Source organism: Delphinus delphis, chromosome 7, assembly GCF_949987515.2.
Source record: "Delphinus delphis chromosome 7, mDelDel1.2, whole genome shotgun sequence".
Lineage (NCBI taxonomy): Eukaryota > Metazoa > Chordata > Mammalia > Artiodactyla > Delphinidae > Delphinus > Delphinus delphis.
The window spans coordinates 5,302,151-5,319,113 of record NC_082689.1 but is presented as its reverse complement, the minus strand read 5'-3'; the positions used below and the strand labels follow the sequence as shown (position 1 = coordinate 5,319,113).

The 16,963-nt window shown below is 49.5% G+C and overlaps 1 protein-coding gene across 7 annotated transcripts in view; it reads left to right on the top strand.

The window, feature by feature from the left end:
• Positions 1-13,294: 13,294 nt before the first annotated feature.
• AGAP1 (ArfGAP with GTPase domain, ankyrin repeat and PH domain 1) overlaps positions 13,295-16,963 on the top strand; it is a 557,152-nt gene continuing 553,483 nt past the window's right edge. For all 7 annotated transcript variants that reach the window (XM_060015879.1, XM_060015878.1, XM_060015876.1 and 4 more), the window contains exon 1: positions 13,295-13,511. In XM_060015879.1, coding sequence (XP_059871862.1) covers positions 13,349-13,511 — 163 coding nt within the window. In that variant the 5' untranslated portion in view covers positions 13,295-13,348. The remainder of the gene's footprint in view (positions 13,512-16,963) is intronic.

Below are 16,963 nucleotides of genomic sequence, written 5' to 3'. Positions count from 1 at the left end.
TGTTAACAAGATAAAAGTGAAGCTTTATGTAAAGGGAGCCGGTGTTGGGGGTGAGGGAGAACCCCATGCACTCACATCCCAACCCCACAGCCAGCCGGCTTTCTTAGGGGGCTCCAAGGAGCACAATCGGATGACCACTGTCCTAAGAAGAGGAGGCAAGTCCTAACACCACTGCTGTTCCTTTTCCAAAGGCAGTCTTACGTTCCTGGGATACACGCAGAAAGCTGGCCAGCATGCTGGAAGCCAAGTGTGCCGTGGATCCCAGCCGGGCACATGCCAGGGCCTCCTCTACAGGGCAGACTGACACCCCGGGCAGAGTGTGACACACAGGAAGGGATTATTGTCAGGCAACATGTGGGTCACAGCTTAGCAGAGCATCGAATGACAGTCAAAACACAGAGCCTGGTGAGAACAGGAGAGACTGGAGTTAAGGCAGGGAAAATGCTCTTCCATTCCACAGAAGCCATGCACACTGATCTAGATCTGTTTGGTTATAGGCTCATCTTCCACATCACAGAAAATGTCTCTGTGATCACACATTCCCGTGTGGGTTTTGTTTGTTTGTTTTTGTTTTTTAATTTGGCCGCACCACACAGCTTGTGGGATCTTAGTTCCCCGATCAGGGATCGAACACAGGCCCTCGGCAGTGAAAGCGTGGAGTCCTAACCACTGGACCGCCAGGGAATTCCTCCCTTGTGTTTTTAAAATTAGAGATTCACTGTGGTTAGAAGGGAAACAGGTGTGCTCACACTCAGAAAACCGGGCTTTACCCTCCGGGTGTGTCGAGTCTGGCTGTAGCCTTGGGCCCATCACCTCCTCCCTGACCCTCGGGCCTCTTAGGTGCACAGCATTAGCTGCCCTGTGATGTCATAGAGGGTTAAATAAGATGATGTCAACAGGTGCCCAGCCCAGGATTTAGCGACCTTTCGATAAATATTTAAATTGAAGCTGTATTTGGACACCAAGTGAAAATTGAAGAACAGAAAAGCAGTCCTTTTGGGGGGCTGTTGTTTAGTGTACTTTCAGTGGGTGCAGCAAAAGGATGTTTACCAAAGGTATTAAATCCTAAAGTTTAACAACCCGCCCCCCGAAAGTTTTGTAACAAATAATCTATGAAACAAACAGATACAAAGCACAAGTGCAAAGATGTTTGCAAAAATATATGGCAGGGCTTCCCTGGTGGCGCAGTGGTTGAGAGTCCGCCTGCCGATGCAGGGGACACGGGTTCGTGCCCTGCTCCAGGAAGATCCCACATGCTGCGGAGCGGCTGGGCCCGTGAGCCACGGCCGCTGAGCCTGCGCGTCCGGAGCCTGTGCTCCGCAACAGGAGAGGCCACAGCAGTGAGAGGCCCGCGTACCGCAAAAAAAAAAAAAAAAAAAAAAAAAAAAATATATATATATATATATGGCAATTGTGATTAGAAAAAAATAGTTGGTAAACATCACAGAAACCCTCCTTTCAGACACCTCAACAGATCCTTTCTAACTCAGTTACTTGGTTTTCATATGATCTGCGAGAAGATTATGTAATTTCAAAAGTGTCTGTAAACTCCTCATTTGCATCTGATTTCTCAGTGTCTAATTTGTTCATCAGCCAAAACTATATGTATAAAACCAGCTTTTTAATCAGCTCACAGAATGTGTAGAAGAAAATTAATCTTCCATTATATGAGAGAAGAATTCTTACATTCAGAATTATTATGCATTTTGCACTTGGTACAAGGAGGAATGATTTACAGAATTGTGTTAGCTTGTGTCTCTATAAACATCCACTTTAAAAACTGCTGCAAATCCAAGGTTGGTGTGCTGCATTTTCACTCCCCCAGGAGCTGATGTGAATTCGGAACAGAGTTTTCATGGCACACGCAGAAGAGGGCTTGAGCGGGTTGCTAGGAGAATAAGGCATCTTTGCCTTTTGTCCTCATTTGGAAAAGAGAAAAAGAAACAGTGGCTGGCTTCATGGGAAAATTCTAGGGAAACAGTTCTTGTGTGGCTGTATTCCTATCAGGCAAGGGGAAGGGCATTTCCACTAAAGCAGTGGAATTTCTGCACCGGAGCCAGCACCTCCCTCTGCTCTGGCTGCCTGGGTCTTAGCCATGCTGATACCCACCCTGTGTGGGCTCAGGAATTGGTAACTTTCACAGGGCCAGTTCCACTCCTGAGTTCATTTTTAACAAGTAGTTCAGGAAGTAACTTCACCCACAGGGGCCTCAGTTTTTTCGCTGGTACATGAAAGGGACTCTGAGGTCTCTTCCGTAGTGTTGATTCTGTGACAATCTGAGACCAGATTTCTAACTACTTTTCTCCAGCACAACTCTTAGGAGCGGGAACACTGGTCTGGAAGAAGACTGATCTTGGTAGAGTTGTTTCCCTCTGACAGTCATCACGAGGACTTGCTCTGTCCGACAATCCCACGTCTGGGTATATACCCCGAAGAATGGAAAGCAGGGTCTGCAAGAGATATTTGCACACCCATGTTCATAACAACACTATCCACAATAACCAAAAGATAGAAGCAACCCAAATGTCAGTCAGTGGATGAATGGATAAAGAAAATGTGATATACATTCATATATATATATACACACACATAAACATATATACACACACATACACATATATACACACATACACACATACATGCATATCATTCTCCCTTAAAAAGGAAATTCTGACACATGTTGCAACATGGATAAACTTTGAAAACATTATGCTAAGGGCAATAAGCCAGTCTCAAAAAGATAAAAAACTGCACCATCCCACTTATAGGAGACACGCCTACAATAGTCAGATTCACAGAGACAAAGGGTAGAATGGTAGTTGTCAGAGGCTGGGGGGAAGGGGGGAGGGGAAGTTGTTGTTAAATGGGTATATTGTTTCAGTTTAGCAATTCGAAAAGGGTTCTGGAGAGTGAATACATAACAATGTGAATATGCTTAGCACTACTGAATTGTGTACTTAAAATTGGTACTAAGGTACATTTTATGTTATATGTATTTTACCACGATGAAAAAAAAAAAGACTTGCCCTAGGAGACCCCAAGCCTCCGCCTGGGCTGGGGACCTTGTCTTGCCTACTTTGTCCTGGCCTTAAACAGAGGGGTCTGTGAACTTGGATGAGGAAGCATTTACATCTTTAATTTCACTAAGCTTTAATTAAAATGTGGTATTTCCTTCCACTATAGATGTAAATAGTAAATCACAGAAGTATCAGCAGTGTCTGAGACTTTGTCACTGAGAGAAATCAGATTCTTTCCTATCACGAATGTTACAAATTCCTTAAAATATTGTTTAGGTTTATCAGCAGTTCAAAGTTCTATTAGTAGACTGGCTGCTACATCTTGTTAATTGATATGTTAATAAAGAAGCAGATATATTCCTATACCATAAACTGTTAAATATCTTGATAATTCTAATTCAGTATAACTGGTTTCCTTCAAAGTCCTATGTATTTCATTGAATGACTTTTAGAATATTAAATTAAATTTTAGATAAAAATGAGAAGAGCTCACAGTGCTTTAATTTTCCACAGGGAGGCTGGGTTCTTTGTTTTTGTTTTTTGGGGACGCTGGTCACTAAGCATGTGTTGATGTGGATCTATCTGAGGGACAGCCCATGATACATTTCACTGAAATATGCAAAGCCCGGGTGTGTTTCCACTGTACTGTCAGCATCAGTGGAAGGCAGAATCAAGGCCCCCAAAGATGTCTGTGTCCTAAAGCTGGAATCTGTGAAAACGCTTCCTTACATGGCAAAAGGGATTTTGCAGATGTGATAAAAATAAAGATCTTGAGATGGGGAGATTGTCCCGGATCATCAGTGGACTCAAAGTAATCACAAGGTCCTTTAAAGAGGGAGGCAGGAGGGTGGGAGAGAAATTTGAAGACGCTATGATGCTGGCTTTGAAGATGGAAGAGGTGGCCACGCACCGAGGATTGTAGGCAGCCTCCAGATGCTAGAAAAGCCACGCAAACAGATTCTCCCCTGGAGCCTCTGAAAGGAGTGCAGGCCTATGGACACCTTGATTTTAGCCGCATGAGACCCATTTCAGGCTTCTGTCTTCCAGAACTGAGATAATAAATAGGTGTTGTTTTCAGGCAGTAAGTTTGTGGTAATTTGTTGCAGGAGCCATGGGAATCAGATACCACATGGAAACTGTGGAAGAGTTATGCTTAGCAAAGACACCCAGAGAGAAGGCGGGGGTGGGGGCGGTGAGAGGTTTGCTTATATGTTTGTCCTTTGAGAAGTAGTACTTCCTTGCTGTCTTCACAAAACAACAAAAGTTTCACAGAACAACTGCTACCTTTAGACAGCACTCACCCCCACTACCTATGATGCACTGATATTCTATTCTATTTGTTCTATTCTGTTCTATTCTATTCTATTTGCTGATAAGATTGGTTTCGCAACCTCTTAAAGAATCATGGCCCATAGAATGCATCTCTGAATAACAATTTCTCCTTAATTTAGGAAAATATGGTGATTGTGTGTGTGTGTGTGTGTGTCCCCAGACCTTTATCCAAAGGAGTAAAGTCAGTCTCATAAAGTGTCGTGGTTTGCGGTGAATTCCTTCCTGGTGATTCAGGACAACTGGGACTGTGAAGAGAGGAGCAACTGGCCTCCAGAGAAAGCGGGGTTCGAGGAGAAAGGTCAGGAGTGAGAGCTCCACGTGGCAGAACAAAGACACTTTCCAGAAAAGTAACATTCAGGGTTCAGCTGCAATTTTCCCATCTACCCTAAACTCTGACTTACTCCATCCCACTTTCTGCTGCTCCAAGCTTTGTAAGAGTCCTCAAGAACCGTACTCCCATTTTAGTGACAGTTGGAGAAATAAAACTTGGATTTCATACAGGAAACATTTTGCATTTTCAGTGGGATTTTGAAAATCTTGATAAAATCATATAGCATCCATTATTAATTTTAAGGATAGCCCATAAACATGGAAATCTTTTTTTAAAATAAATTTATTTATTTATTTTTGGCTACGTTGGGTCTTCGTTACTGCGTGCAGGCTTTCTCTAGTTGTGGCGAGCGGGGGCTACTCTTCCTTGCGGTGCGCGGGTTTCTCATTGTGGTGGCTTTTCTTGTTGTGGAGCACGGGCTCTAGGCGTGTGAGCTTCAGTAGTTGCAGCACGTGGGCTCAGTAGTTGTGGCTCGAGGGCTCTAGAGTGCAGGCTCAGTAGTTGTGGTGCACAGGCTTAGCTGCTCCACGGCATGTGGGATCTTCCCGGACCAGGGCTCAAACCCGTGTCCCCTGCATTGGCAGGCGGATTCTTAACCACTGCGCCACCAGGGAAGTCCCATGAAAATCTTTTTTAAATGACCTTGAGCTAAATAGTGCTACTGCTCATTTTGTTTACTCTGCATATTAGGAAGATATTCTTTTAACCCTGCAAATAAGCACTGACTGACCTAAAAATGTAAGTGCAAAAGAAATGAAGCCTTTAAAGACTGTGTTCATCTGTGTTTCTGCTTTCCATCCCTTTGCCTCAGGAGCTGTGGGGGCCTATGGGGTGATTCTGAGCCTGTTAGTAGTAGGTGACTTATCAGGTTACACAAATCTCATGAGTTTCAAAGGCTACCTTGTACTGAGGGGTATGAGTGTGGGTGGGTCCAAGGCTGATTCTGGGAACCCAACATTTCTTTCTAAAACCCTTCTAGTTACGCATAGGTAGGTTCAAATGCAACTACTATGACACTTGACACCCCCAAATAGTAAACAACAAGTGCATACTGAACACTGGCAGCATCTGTTAATGCGTTATAGGCAGAATAATGCCCCCCCTCCGCACCCGAAAGATGTCTAGGTCCTAATGCCTGGAACCTGTGGATATGTTACCTTATGTGGCAAAGGGGAATTAAGGTTGCAGATGGAATTAAAGTTAGTAATCATATGATCTTGAAATGGGGAAATGAGCCTGGATTATCAGGTGGGATCAATATAATCACAAAGGTTCTGACAAGCGGGAGGAGGCAAAGGAGGGGGTCAGAGTGATGTGACGTGAGAACAACTCAACTCACCTTTGCTGGCCGTGAAATTGATGGAGGAGGGGGCCACAGGCCAGGGCGTGCGGGCAGCCTCAAGACGCTGGAAAAGACAAGGAGACAGATGCTATGCAGAGCTTACAGAAAGGACCGTGATGTCGGTGCCTTGATTTTAGCCTGATGAGACCCGTGTCAGACTTCTGACCTATAGAACTACAGGATAACACATTTGTGTTGGTGGCAGCAATAGAAAGCCAATGACTCTGTTTCAGAAAGTGAGCCATGGGCACCAGAGAAGGGCTGCCTGGAGAGGACAAGCAGAGCTGATGTGGGAACTGGATTCTCTCTCAAGGGGGCCCTTATTCAGGGCAAATGTCAACAAATGATGAACCCAGAAACAAAAATGTCATATATTCTCACATGTCATATATTCTCACATACATATCATGATTCTCTCATACATTTTCACAGGTTCAAGGATCCCCTCTCCATTAGCGTCTATTCCTGTAGAACAAGTCACTCTCAAATTAGAGGCTGAAAACGATAATCGTTTATTAGCTCTCAGAGTTTCGATGAGTCCAGAATTCAGATAAGGCACAGAGAGAACAGGTTGTCTCACGCTACCTTACATGGGCCTCAGCTGGAAGACTTGAAGCTTGGGAGCTGGAATCATCTGAAGGATCTTGTATTCACACGATCTTGTAGCCTCTCCCTGTGGCTTGGGCTTCCTCACAACATGGTGGCCAAGGGCCAGTGAAAAGAGTGGAGGAGGGGTGAGAAAGATAAGACCAGTAGGAAGTATACTGCTTTATATGAACCATCCTCAGAAGTCCTGCATCACTGCTTCTGCTGCACTCGATGGCTGGGAAAGTTGCACGTACAGAAAAGGTGGAAGCTGCCCCTCTATTTCTTCCCTTAGAGAAGTGGAGTAAATCAGATCTGGATTATTTGCTTACTACGGCCTTGTGAACTTGGGAAAGTTGACTATAGCTCTGATAGCAATAATAATCCAATGTTTTAGGTGTTATAATCTATCTTTTACAGAAAAGTAAACTGAGGCTTATAGAACTCCTGTTCCATTGCTGGGATAATACCTGCAGGTGACAAAGCACTTGCCCACATACCTTATTCAGATGCTCACAACTGCCCTGTGAGATGTCACTGCTTTCTTCCCTGGGCCAAACAACCGAATGAAGGACACAATTTCAGCTAAAGGGCTCGATTACCTGGCCAAGGATGGCATGCCCCACTGGACTGATAACCAGCTCTGCACTACCTTCCACCAGTAGGATTATACAGCCACACCTTTGCCACATAACTCTGCAGGGTCCTCTCATGGTGGGTGGGGTGTTCTTCCCTCCCCTGCTTCTGGGCACAGTCCTGTGACCTGCTTTGGCCATGGGGATGTCAGCAAATGTGAAGAGGTTTGAAATGAGCTTGCCCAATGGGGCTTGTTCTCCTGAACTTTCCCAATCACTGAGAGACGCACATGGCTCCTGAAGTCCTGCAGTGCCAGGAGGAGAATGAGAGCTACATGGAGTAGAGAGGCGGGGCCCCATAGAGCCCAGTCTGGATCAGCCTAGAGCTCAAACCGCAAAAATGCCAACACAATTTGTGTGTGTTCTCGTCCTCACCCCAGAGTCATTGCCTCAGAGAGCAAAATGCAAGATAAGGAAATTTTATCTTGGCCCTTTTCTGAATTATGCCTCTTTCTGGTCTCTGCTCTCCTCTCCTGCCCTACGTGGCCCCTCCCCACCTCCATCTGGAGCCCAAAGCCGTTGTGAGACGCTAGTTCCCCACAACGACCCTCTGCTCTCTGCAGATGACCCCATGAGATGAAGCAACCTCTGTCGTATTACAGTCTACACACATGTCAAATAAAAATCTCAGAGCTCCCCAATCAAGCGTGCAAAGTCACCTAATAAAATCAATTCAAGCTCAGGTAAATAACCTAAGAATCCAGAGACACAGAATGTTTTATAAATTTTCTAAATCACTTCTTAGAGATAATTTAGGTGGAATAGCTATGTAGCTATGTGTAAGGGCACCTGTGCACGTTTGGGGGATGGGGAGAATTTTGATGTTTAAAGTTATGACAATAAAGTTTTTCCTCTGGAGGACACAACTCACAGTGCTTCATTTCAGGAGAACGTAGAGGTATATGGCTAGGCACTAGCAGAAGTGCCCTAGATTTACACGTTTACTTAGACATGACCAGAATCATTCACCCAACTGTAACTCAGTCACTGAATGTTTGAGTGTGTAAACCCTGTGTTCATATGCGTGTGTGTGTTGGGCAGGGGGGGGTTCACGGCCACCTTCATTTATAACTATTCTCACTCTCTGTTCACAATCTCTGTGTTGGATTCAGAAATTGAACCCCAAAAGCAATGCCTCTTCTACAGATAGTCCCCTGGAATGGAGGCTCTCTAAGGGCAGGCATCATCTTTTCTGTCTTTCTATTTCTAGAATGTAGCACCCTGTCTAGGACAGAGTAGGTGATCAAAGAAGATCTGTTGAATGAATAAATGAGAGAATGAACAAATGAATGAATGGGATGGTTATCAGGCTTTTCCTTGATACTTCTGGTGACAGGAGAAATTCACTACTTTGAGAGCCAGCTTGCTTTCATAGTAAAGTTTTCACTCACAAATTAAAGTCCTTGGAAGGACTATCATATCAAAATAGGCCCGAATTCTTGGCTGTATTCACAAAAGATGAATCTCCAGTAACCTCCTTGTAAATGCCACTGGGTCTCATGTCACTAGAAAAACTAACTTTCATTTCAATTCAGCTAATATTTATTGAACACCTACTATGTGCCTGGTATGATGGGAGGGGAGCCCTTACCTTAGGAGAGATAGTTACTATTTTTCATCAGTTAACTTGTTGAATATTCATTGCCCCTACAGTGACCAAGGACTGTGCAGAAGAGAGATGGTCCTTGTCTTCATGGAAATTACAATTTAATGGGAGAAGCCATTAATTTGATAAGCATTTATTGGGCACCTACTACGTGTCAGGCACTTATAGGTGCTGGAGCTAGAACAAGGAATAAAGCAGATGGAAATTCTGGCTCTCATAGACTTTATATTCTGGTTGGGACACAGAACACATCCAAGATAACTAAGTAAAGTATGTACTGTATCAGATGGGGATGAGTGCTAAGAAAACATTTAAGCAAGTGTATTAAGTTCCTATTGTTGTTATAACAAATTAGCACAAACATAGTGGTGTAAACAACACAAATTTATTATCTTATAGTTCTGGAGGTCACAAGTCAGAAATGAGTTGATAGGACTGGATTCCTTCTGTAACCTTTAAGAGAGAATCCATTTTCTTGCCTTTTCCAGCTTCTAAAGGCCACCTATTCTCTTTGGCTCACCGTCCCATCCTTCTATCTTCAAAGCCAGCAGTGTAGCATCTTCCAACTTCTCTCTCCCCCTCTCATCCCTGCATCTATCCTCATAGCTCCTTCTCTGACTCTGACCCTGATGCCTCCCCTCTTATAAGACCCCTTGTGATTACATTGGACCCACCCAGAGAGTCGAGGATAATCATCTCAACATCATTGACTTCATTGCATCTGCAATGCCCCTTTGTCATGTAAGATAACATAGTTATAGGTTTCAGGGATTAGGATGTGGGCATGTTTGGGGGCAAAGAAGGAAGACGTGAAGTGTTGGTGAAGAGGGATGCCATTTTAGACAGAATGTCAGAAGAGGGCTCACGGAGACGGTGGCTTTGGAGTAATGTGTGAAGGAAATGATGGAGCTGCTGAAATTGCTGGGGGAAGCGCATTCCTGATGGAGGAAATACCATGTGCAAATACATGAGTCGGGTGTGTGCCGGGTATATTTAAGGAACAGCAAGGAGGCCAGGCAGCGTGGCTAAAGAGGGGAGAATGGGGAAGAAGGACAGATGCTGTGGTGGGAGATGTACCAAGGAGCTGGGGGAGATAATCCTCCCTAGGTCTCTTGCACTTCTGCATGTCTGAGTGAAGAGGCATGGACTGCCTTTGTTCTTTTTAAAAACTTTTTTTGGCTGCGTTGGGTCTTCGTTGCTGCGTGCGGGCTTTCTCTAGTTGCAGTGAGCAGGGGCTACTCTTTGTTGCAGTGCATGGGCTTCTCATTGCGGTGCCTTCTCTTGTTGTGGAGCATGGGCTCTAGGCATGCGGGCTTCAGTAGTTGCAGTATGTGGGCTCAGTAGTTGCGGCACGCAGGCCCTAGAGTGCACGGGCTTCAGTAGTTGTGGCACACGGGTTCAGTAGTTGTGGCTTTGACCGCCTTTCTTCTGAACTATCTTTTCAAGAACTTTTGTAGAGCAAACAGCCTTGGGAGATGAAGATAGGGTTTCCTGTCACAGTTACAGGGCAGAATGCTTACTGCCCATATAAAAGATTGGGGTTCTCTAAGCTCAGGGTTCCCCTCCTATAGGTCAATCCACTATATGTGCATCTGGACCTCTTGGCCCTCTGGGAACTGGGGCTCCGTTAACTACCAGCTCATGAAAATGCTGATCCTCTAGCTACTGCGATTGCTATGAATAGTAAAGTCCTTTGTTTCTGACCCAGGGGTCTCGTGTCTTTGGCAGGCTACCTTGTTAGCTTACAAGTAGGGGGAACCATCACACCCCGCACAGCTCTTGATAGGCTCTAGTGTGTGTATGGCTTTGGAGACCACCATAAAGAGCTGAATTTTACTCTGAATGGGACAGGAGTCACGGGAGGGTTTTGAGCAGAGGCTTAACATGACCTAACTTGGGTTTTATAAGGGTCACCAGGGCTGCCTTCTTGAGAACAGACTGTAAGGGCACAAGATAAGAAGCAAGGAGATCAATTGCTAGATCAATTTCCTAGCAATAACCCAGAGGCAAGATGATCACGACTTTAGTAGGTTGGTGGCAGCGGGGTTGGTGAGAAGCTGTGAGATTCCAGATCTTGTGGAGGTAGAGCTGACGCTATTTGGGGTATGGGGAAGAGAGGCATCAAGGATGGTTGTTGGCCTGAGCAAAAGGAGGCCTGAAGTTGCCCATAACTGGAACAGAGAAGATTTCAGGAGGAGCAGAAAAGAGGGCATAACAAGAGTTCAGTCTGAGACGTGTTAGATTTCAGCTGTCAGCGGGCATCCAAGGAATGCTGATGAAGCGGTTGGATATGAATTTGTGATTTAGGGTTGAGGTCTGGGCTAGAGATATGAATTTGAGGTTCATTAACCTGTATATGATATTCACACCCAAAAGACAGAGATTCCCCGCTTACAGAAAAGAGACCCGGAGATGAGCCCCGGGGGCTCTCCATATTTAAAGGTTACAGGAGTAGGAGGGGATCACAAACCGGACTGAGAAGCCTGGAAGGTCGTGGGAAAGCCTGGTGATCATGTTATCCCGGCAGCCAGGAGAAGGGTTCAAGGAGGGGAGCAACCAATGACTGCTGAGACGTTAAGTAAGATGAGGGCACGTTGTCAGCATCTCAGTTACTACAGTTAGATAGGATGAGAGCAAAGCCAGAGGCATATCACAGAGGGAGCCTGGAACTCTGCCTCAGGCATCAGGGACCCTGCTGGGTTTGGGGTTAGGGAGGAAGGCATGAGCAAGGGCTCAGAGTGCTGAAGGTGGTCGGCACATTTGTCTGGGGGAACTGTGAACCCGAAGTGTAACCCAAGGATGCTGGATACCAGGGTGAGTAAGCCACACGCAGGTTGCACATGAACCAGGTGAAGACTCAGCTGGCTTTGATCAGGGATGCCAGGGCAGCAGACTCGCGTTTCCAAAAGGTCACTTGGATGGGCGTGGTTAGGGACCAGGCCAGTGCGCACAAACCTGGCGCCGGTGCTCAGCACATCTGCAACTATGCGGTTTGCCTCGAACCTGCGGGATTAGCCTCCTGCGCGCGCTGGGCCCACTGCTGCAGTGCAGTCAGGCTCCGCGGGGTCCCGGGCGCTGAGCTTACGCGGGGATTGGGGTGGGTGAACAGGCTGGGGACCCACATCTCAGTTTGCTTGGTTTTTTGTTTTTTTTGTTTTTGTTTTTAATTTTAAAGGAAAAGGATGCCTAGGGAGCCTCCGTGGTATTTCACAGCACCTCGTGTCCTCGTCTAAACTTCACTCCTGGAGTGTGAATATCCACGCCGCCACGGCTAAGGAGGCTCTTCGCCTTCGGGAAGAAATTAAGTTTATTTAGAGGAAGCACTCGTGTCACTTTCGCAAAAGGAGACAGCAAGTGAAAACTGGGGCTGGGGGGAGGGGAAGCAACAAAGTGCGGTCGGGGGACACGGTGAGTCGCAGAAGCTCCTCTAACCAACCGCCCAGAAACAAACAAAAACGCGGGCGGGGTCGTGCACGGCCTCCCGGGTCCCGAGACGGCGGAACAGCCGCGGGGCAGCGCAGAGACTCGTGGAGAGGCTGGGGCAGGGGGCGGCCGCGTCGCGGGTCTGCTAGCCTGTCAGCCCGGCCCCTCGCCCCCGGGGCCCCGGCCGCACGGGAGCCCCGGGCGTCGTGCGCACCTCCTCCCCGCAGTCCCGGCGGGGCGCCGACGCGGCGCGGCGCGGACTACAAGTCCCAGGAAGCCTAGGGGCAGGCGCGGGGCGGAGCCTGGCGCAATTCCCCGGGATCCGGCGCGCTGGGAAGCGCCGGGGAGGAAGCAGCGGCGGCGGGCGGCGGGCCGCGAGCGGCGAGCGGCAAGCGCGCGGGCGGGCGGGGCGCAGGCGGAGGCGGGGCCGACGTGGGCCGGAGCCCTGCGTGCCAGGGAGGGGGCCGGCCGGGCAGGCGGCGAGTGGCGCTCGGCGCGGGCTCCGGGGCTTGCAAGGCGCCTGCGGCTCGGTCCCGGCTCGGCGGGCGGCGCACGGCGGGCTCGGCGCAGGGGCCCCGGCGCGCCGGGCGGCGCAGCACGCAGCGCGCGGACCCACGCCGCGGCCGGGCGCCCCGAGCGGCGCGGCCGCTGCCCAGGGGCCGGCCCTCGGCCCCGGCGCTCAGAGCGCGGCGGCTGCCTGGGCTTTAATGGCTGCTCGGCGGGGCAGCGCCTAGGGGTGGAAGGCGGCTGCGGCGCAGGAAGGCGCCCGAGCGAGCCTCCTCCGGGGCCGGCCGCGCCCGCCGCGGCGCTCCATGGGGGCCCGCTGACCCGGGGCGCCGGGGCCCGCTCGCTCGCCAGCCCGCCCGCCGGCCGCGCGTCCCGGCCATGAACTGAGTCGGCGGGCCGGCCCCGCGCCTGCTCCGCCCGCTCCTTTCTTCTCGCGCCTCCTCCGCCCGCCGCCGGCGGGCCCGGCTCCCCGGGGGCTGCGGCGCCCCGGGCTCGGCGGCCCGCGGGCCCCGGGGCGCGGGGCGGCGGCGGCGGCGGGGGGCGCGCGGCTCCGGGCGCGGTGCCTGCACCATGAACTACCAGCAGCAGCTGGCCAACTCGGCTGCCATCCGGGCCGAGATCCAGCGCTTCGAGTCGGTCCACCCCAACATCTACTCCATCTACGAGCTGCTGGAGCGCGTGGAGGAGCCGGTGCTGCAGAACCAGATCCGGGAGCACGTCATCGCCATCGAAGGTGAGGGCCGGGCCTCCGCGGGGCTTCTGGAAGGCGCGGGGGAGCGGGCGCGCGCGTGTGTGTGCATGCGTGTGTACACACGCGCCGGGCCGTGGCACGCGGCTGCCCCGCCGAGTGGGCACTGCGGTGCGTCTCACCCCGCAAGGCCGGGCGAGAGCGGAGGGGGAGGCCGAGGGCTGGGCGAGCGCGCCGCCAGCTCTGCCAGCGAAGATGGATCGCCGGCGATAATGTGCTAATGGGCAGTAGAGTCTCCGGTGAGAAAGTGGCTCCGTGTGGCCGCGTCCTGGACCACCCGAGTGACCCAGCCCAAGCCCTGGGGCAGCCGGAGGAGTTGGCGCCACCGGACCGCGACAGGTTACCAGGCTGGGGCCGAGCGTCTTGCTGGACGTTGAAGAGGTCTTTTGAGAAGTGTTGCTTCTGGGGGCGAGGCTCTGGCTGACGTGCTGAGGCGGGCAGGGCCAACCCCTTTGGTGTCTTTGGCCATTTCGGGGGCACAGTGGAGAGAGCTGACCTTAGCCGGAGCGGAGAGCCAGCCCCCGCTGCAGGCTGCATCGTGTCCCGATGCTGGTCTACCTGCCCCTGTGCAGAAGCTGGCTTCCTCTATGGCGTGTTTTCTATCAAAAGTCCTGGGTCACATCAGAAGAACCCTCCCTGGGGGGTCTCACTTTCACACACCTGGCACTGGGAGGCCACCCACCCTTCCTGCGAGTCAGGCGAGGCAGTGATCCTCCGGAGCCGTTCAGGCGAGTTCTGCCTCTCCTGGGCCTGTGTTTTCTCGGGTTTGCCATGGCTCTTATGTCTCTGCTATTCGGCTTCCGGTTTGTTCCCTTGCTTCCCTTCTCACTGCCATTGGTCAATGATGGTAAAAGAACTGAAGGGTGGGTTGTCCATAATATAGAACTGTCCTAACCAAAAGCCACTCTGGCCACAGTTGAGGAACACTGAGAAGGTTCTAAGGCCTGGCAGGAGTGTGTCGGGAGCCCAGCCGCAGGCATCGCCCAGCTCCCCTCCGTCTGCAGGTGAGGGGGCACTGGCCTCAGGAGAGCGTTGCTGTGGCGCCGTGCTGCCTGAACTGCTCACCCCAGAGTGTCTTGGTTTGACGCTTGACCAGTTAGGTGGAGAAGGTGGATGTGGTGGGGCTGATCCTCTTGGCATTTGGCAGCCCTATGGACTTGAACAGCATCCCAGCCAGGCTGCTGATTGGCTGCCTGTATCCATAGGGGACTTGCTAATTCCGGGGAGGATCTGAACAGTGCTCCAGCCTTATGCTCCAGCCTGGCTCTCAGAGCACCTGGCCGCCCTGTTGGCAGTTTAAGATGCTTCCAGGTTCCTCGAGAGGCAGAGGCTGCAGTGTGGCTCTGACAAGACTTCCGGGAGGCCGCGGGGCCGGCACACGGCTGCTGATGCTGGGTGAGGTTGCAGAAACGTTCCTCCAGAGCCGGGGCTCTGGCTCCGCGGCCACCCAAGTGAAGGGCTCCTGTGCCTGTTTCCGCTGTCTCTGCGCAGCTCTCTGGCAGCATCCACAGGAGTCTGATGAAACACTTTGAAAGCTGGTGACTAGCACTGAAAGCACCTGGCTGAGAGCGCCTAGTCTCTGTGCAGAGACCTCTAGCTGAGTGTGAGTCATGCTGCCTCGTTTTCATTTCCCATCGCGAAGCCCAGTTCTGGGGTCTCGGGCACCCCTCGCAAAGCATTTTGACTTTCTAGCAAGAGGATGTGGTTTCATTTTTCTTTTCTTTTCCTTCTTTTCTAAAAAAACCAAAACATTGTGTGGTTCCTAGATGGTGGTTTCTGGTAGCTTGCTGTCTACCTGTACTATGTCAGACTTTGGGCCCCTTCTTGGCTGGAAACCTTGTTATCATTAATAAGACGCAGAATCAATGATGAATCCTGCGTGGGACTTTGGCAATGCTATTATTTTTTTTGTTAGAAAAAGGAATGTTTATATTGTGTCAGGGCTGTGGTTAATTTAATGAGGCTTAAGAACCATTCAAATATGATTCTGTTCTTTGCATTATTATTAACAACTATACCACTTTTTACTTGTATAGAACTTTAGCAAGCATGCTCTTGCATTCATAAGCTCGATGTGGAGCTGTACCAACCCTGTGAGAGAATGTGGGCCGGCTTCATTCGGGGAAGGATAATGACCTCCTGAACGTTTGACTGAGGTCAAAGTCGGGTCTGAACCAAAGGATCCTTTGAACCTAGGTCTGCAGCCCCCCAAAGCACCTTCCACTGCCCCTCCTAATGAAATATAAGTTCATTTGTTATAATGAAATGTTCTCACTACCAATTTTAAGATACGGTTGTGATTTATATCTACATCATTGATATTTTGGAAATTGAGAAGATTGCTCAGCTGTGGCAGGATGACATTTTTCCTGTGAGGAGAGAAGCATGCAAGAAACAGTTTTGTGCAACTGTGTAGGATATGGGTTCTTCACTCACACCGAGCAGGAGAGCATTGCTGTGGGGTACGGAGACTGAAGACGCATTTAACTCCGCGCTGTAACTGAGTGTGCGCTCAGAGGATCACAGTACCTCTAAGAAACGCACGCAGATCTGCCCCTGCCTGTGAACCTTGCAGGTGAGGATGGTACAGTAGCAAAACGTAAACCTCTCTGAATTTTAAAATATAAGACCGTTTCCAATCAGGAAAGTATATGCACGTCATAACAAATGGTTTAAACATCGCTCGTCTCAACAAACAGAAAATTGCCTGCATTTTAGAGGAGATGCAGCTAGGCATTTTTCCTGCCTCTGTGTGGACCTAAGCAAAGTTGGAGTCATACTTACAAAACTACCTGATTAGCATAAAGTGAGCACTTTTCAACGTTAGGAAGCAATTTCAGAGATACGATGTATCACATCGGTGTGAGGTTCCAGCATTTGTGCCATAATTTACGTACAATTTCCCCGTTTTCCCGAGTCTTTCAGGAATCGTTGGCTGTTGCAGTGAGGAGCGAGCTTGTCAAAGGGGAGCTAATAAGAAATAAGCTAATGCTTATTTCAAAGTGATTCTAAGAGGGTCTGGACTGGAAAATCTCTTAATGATGGGCTGAACTGTATATATTTTAGTCGAAAGAGCTCACCAAGATCCCCAAATCTGAATGGGTCTGTGACCCTGTTTGAAGGCATGGGGAATGTGATTTAGTTCTCAGTCCTGTTTTAAAACATCACCTTGCCAAAAAAAAAAAGAAAAAAGAAAAAAGATAAGTGTTTTTTCAAATCTTTACTTCGGACTTTGAGAGGTTTATTTTTTCCCTCCAATCTCTGGAGTTTAAGGAAGCATTGCCTGTTGTTTTCAGATTGACCTGGTCAGATTTCTGGGCTGTCCCCCGGGGGTGTGGCCAGCACCCTGGATGTTCTCCGTGCCTGGAAATGAACGGGAACCAGCCTGCCTCCTGGGTGAGCAAGCATCTCGCCTAGGGTCCCCCCTCCAGTTCTCC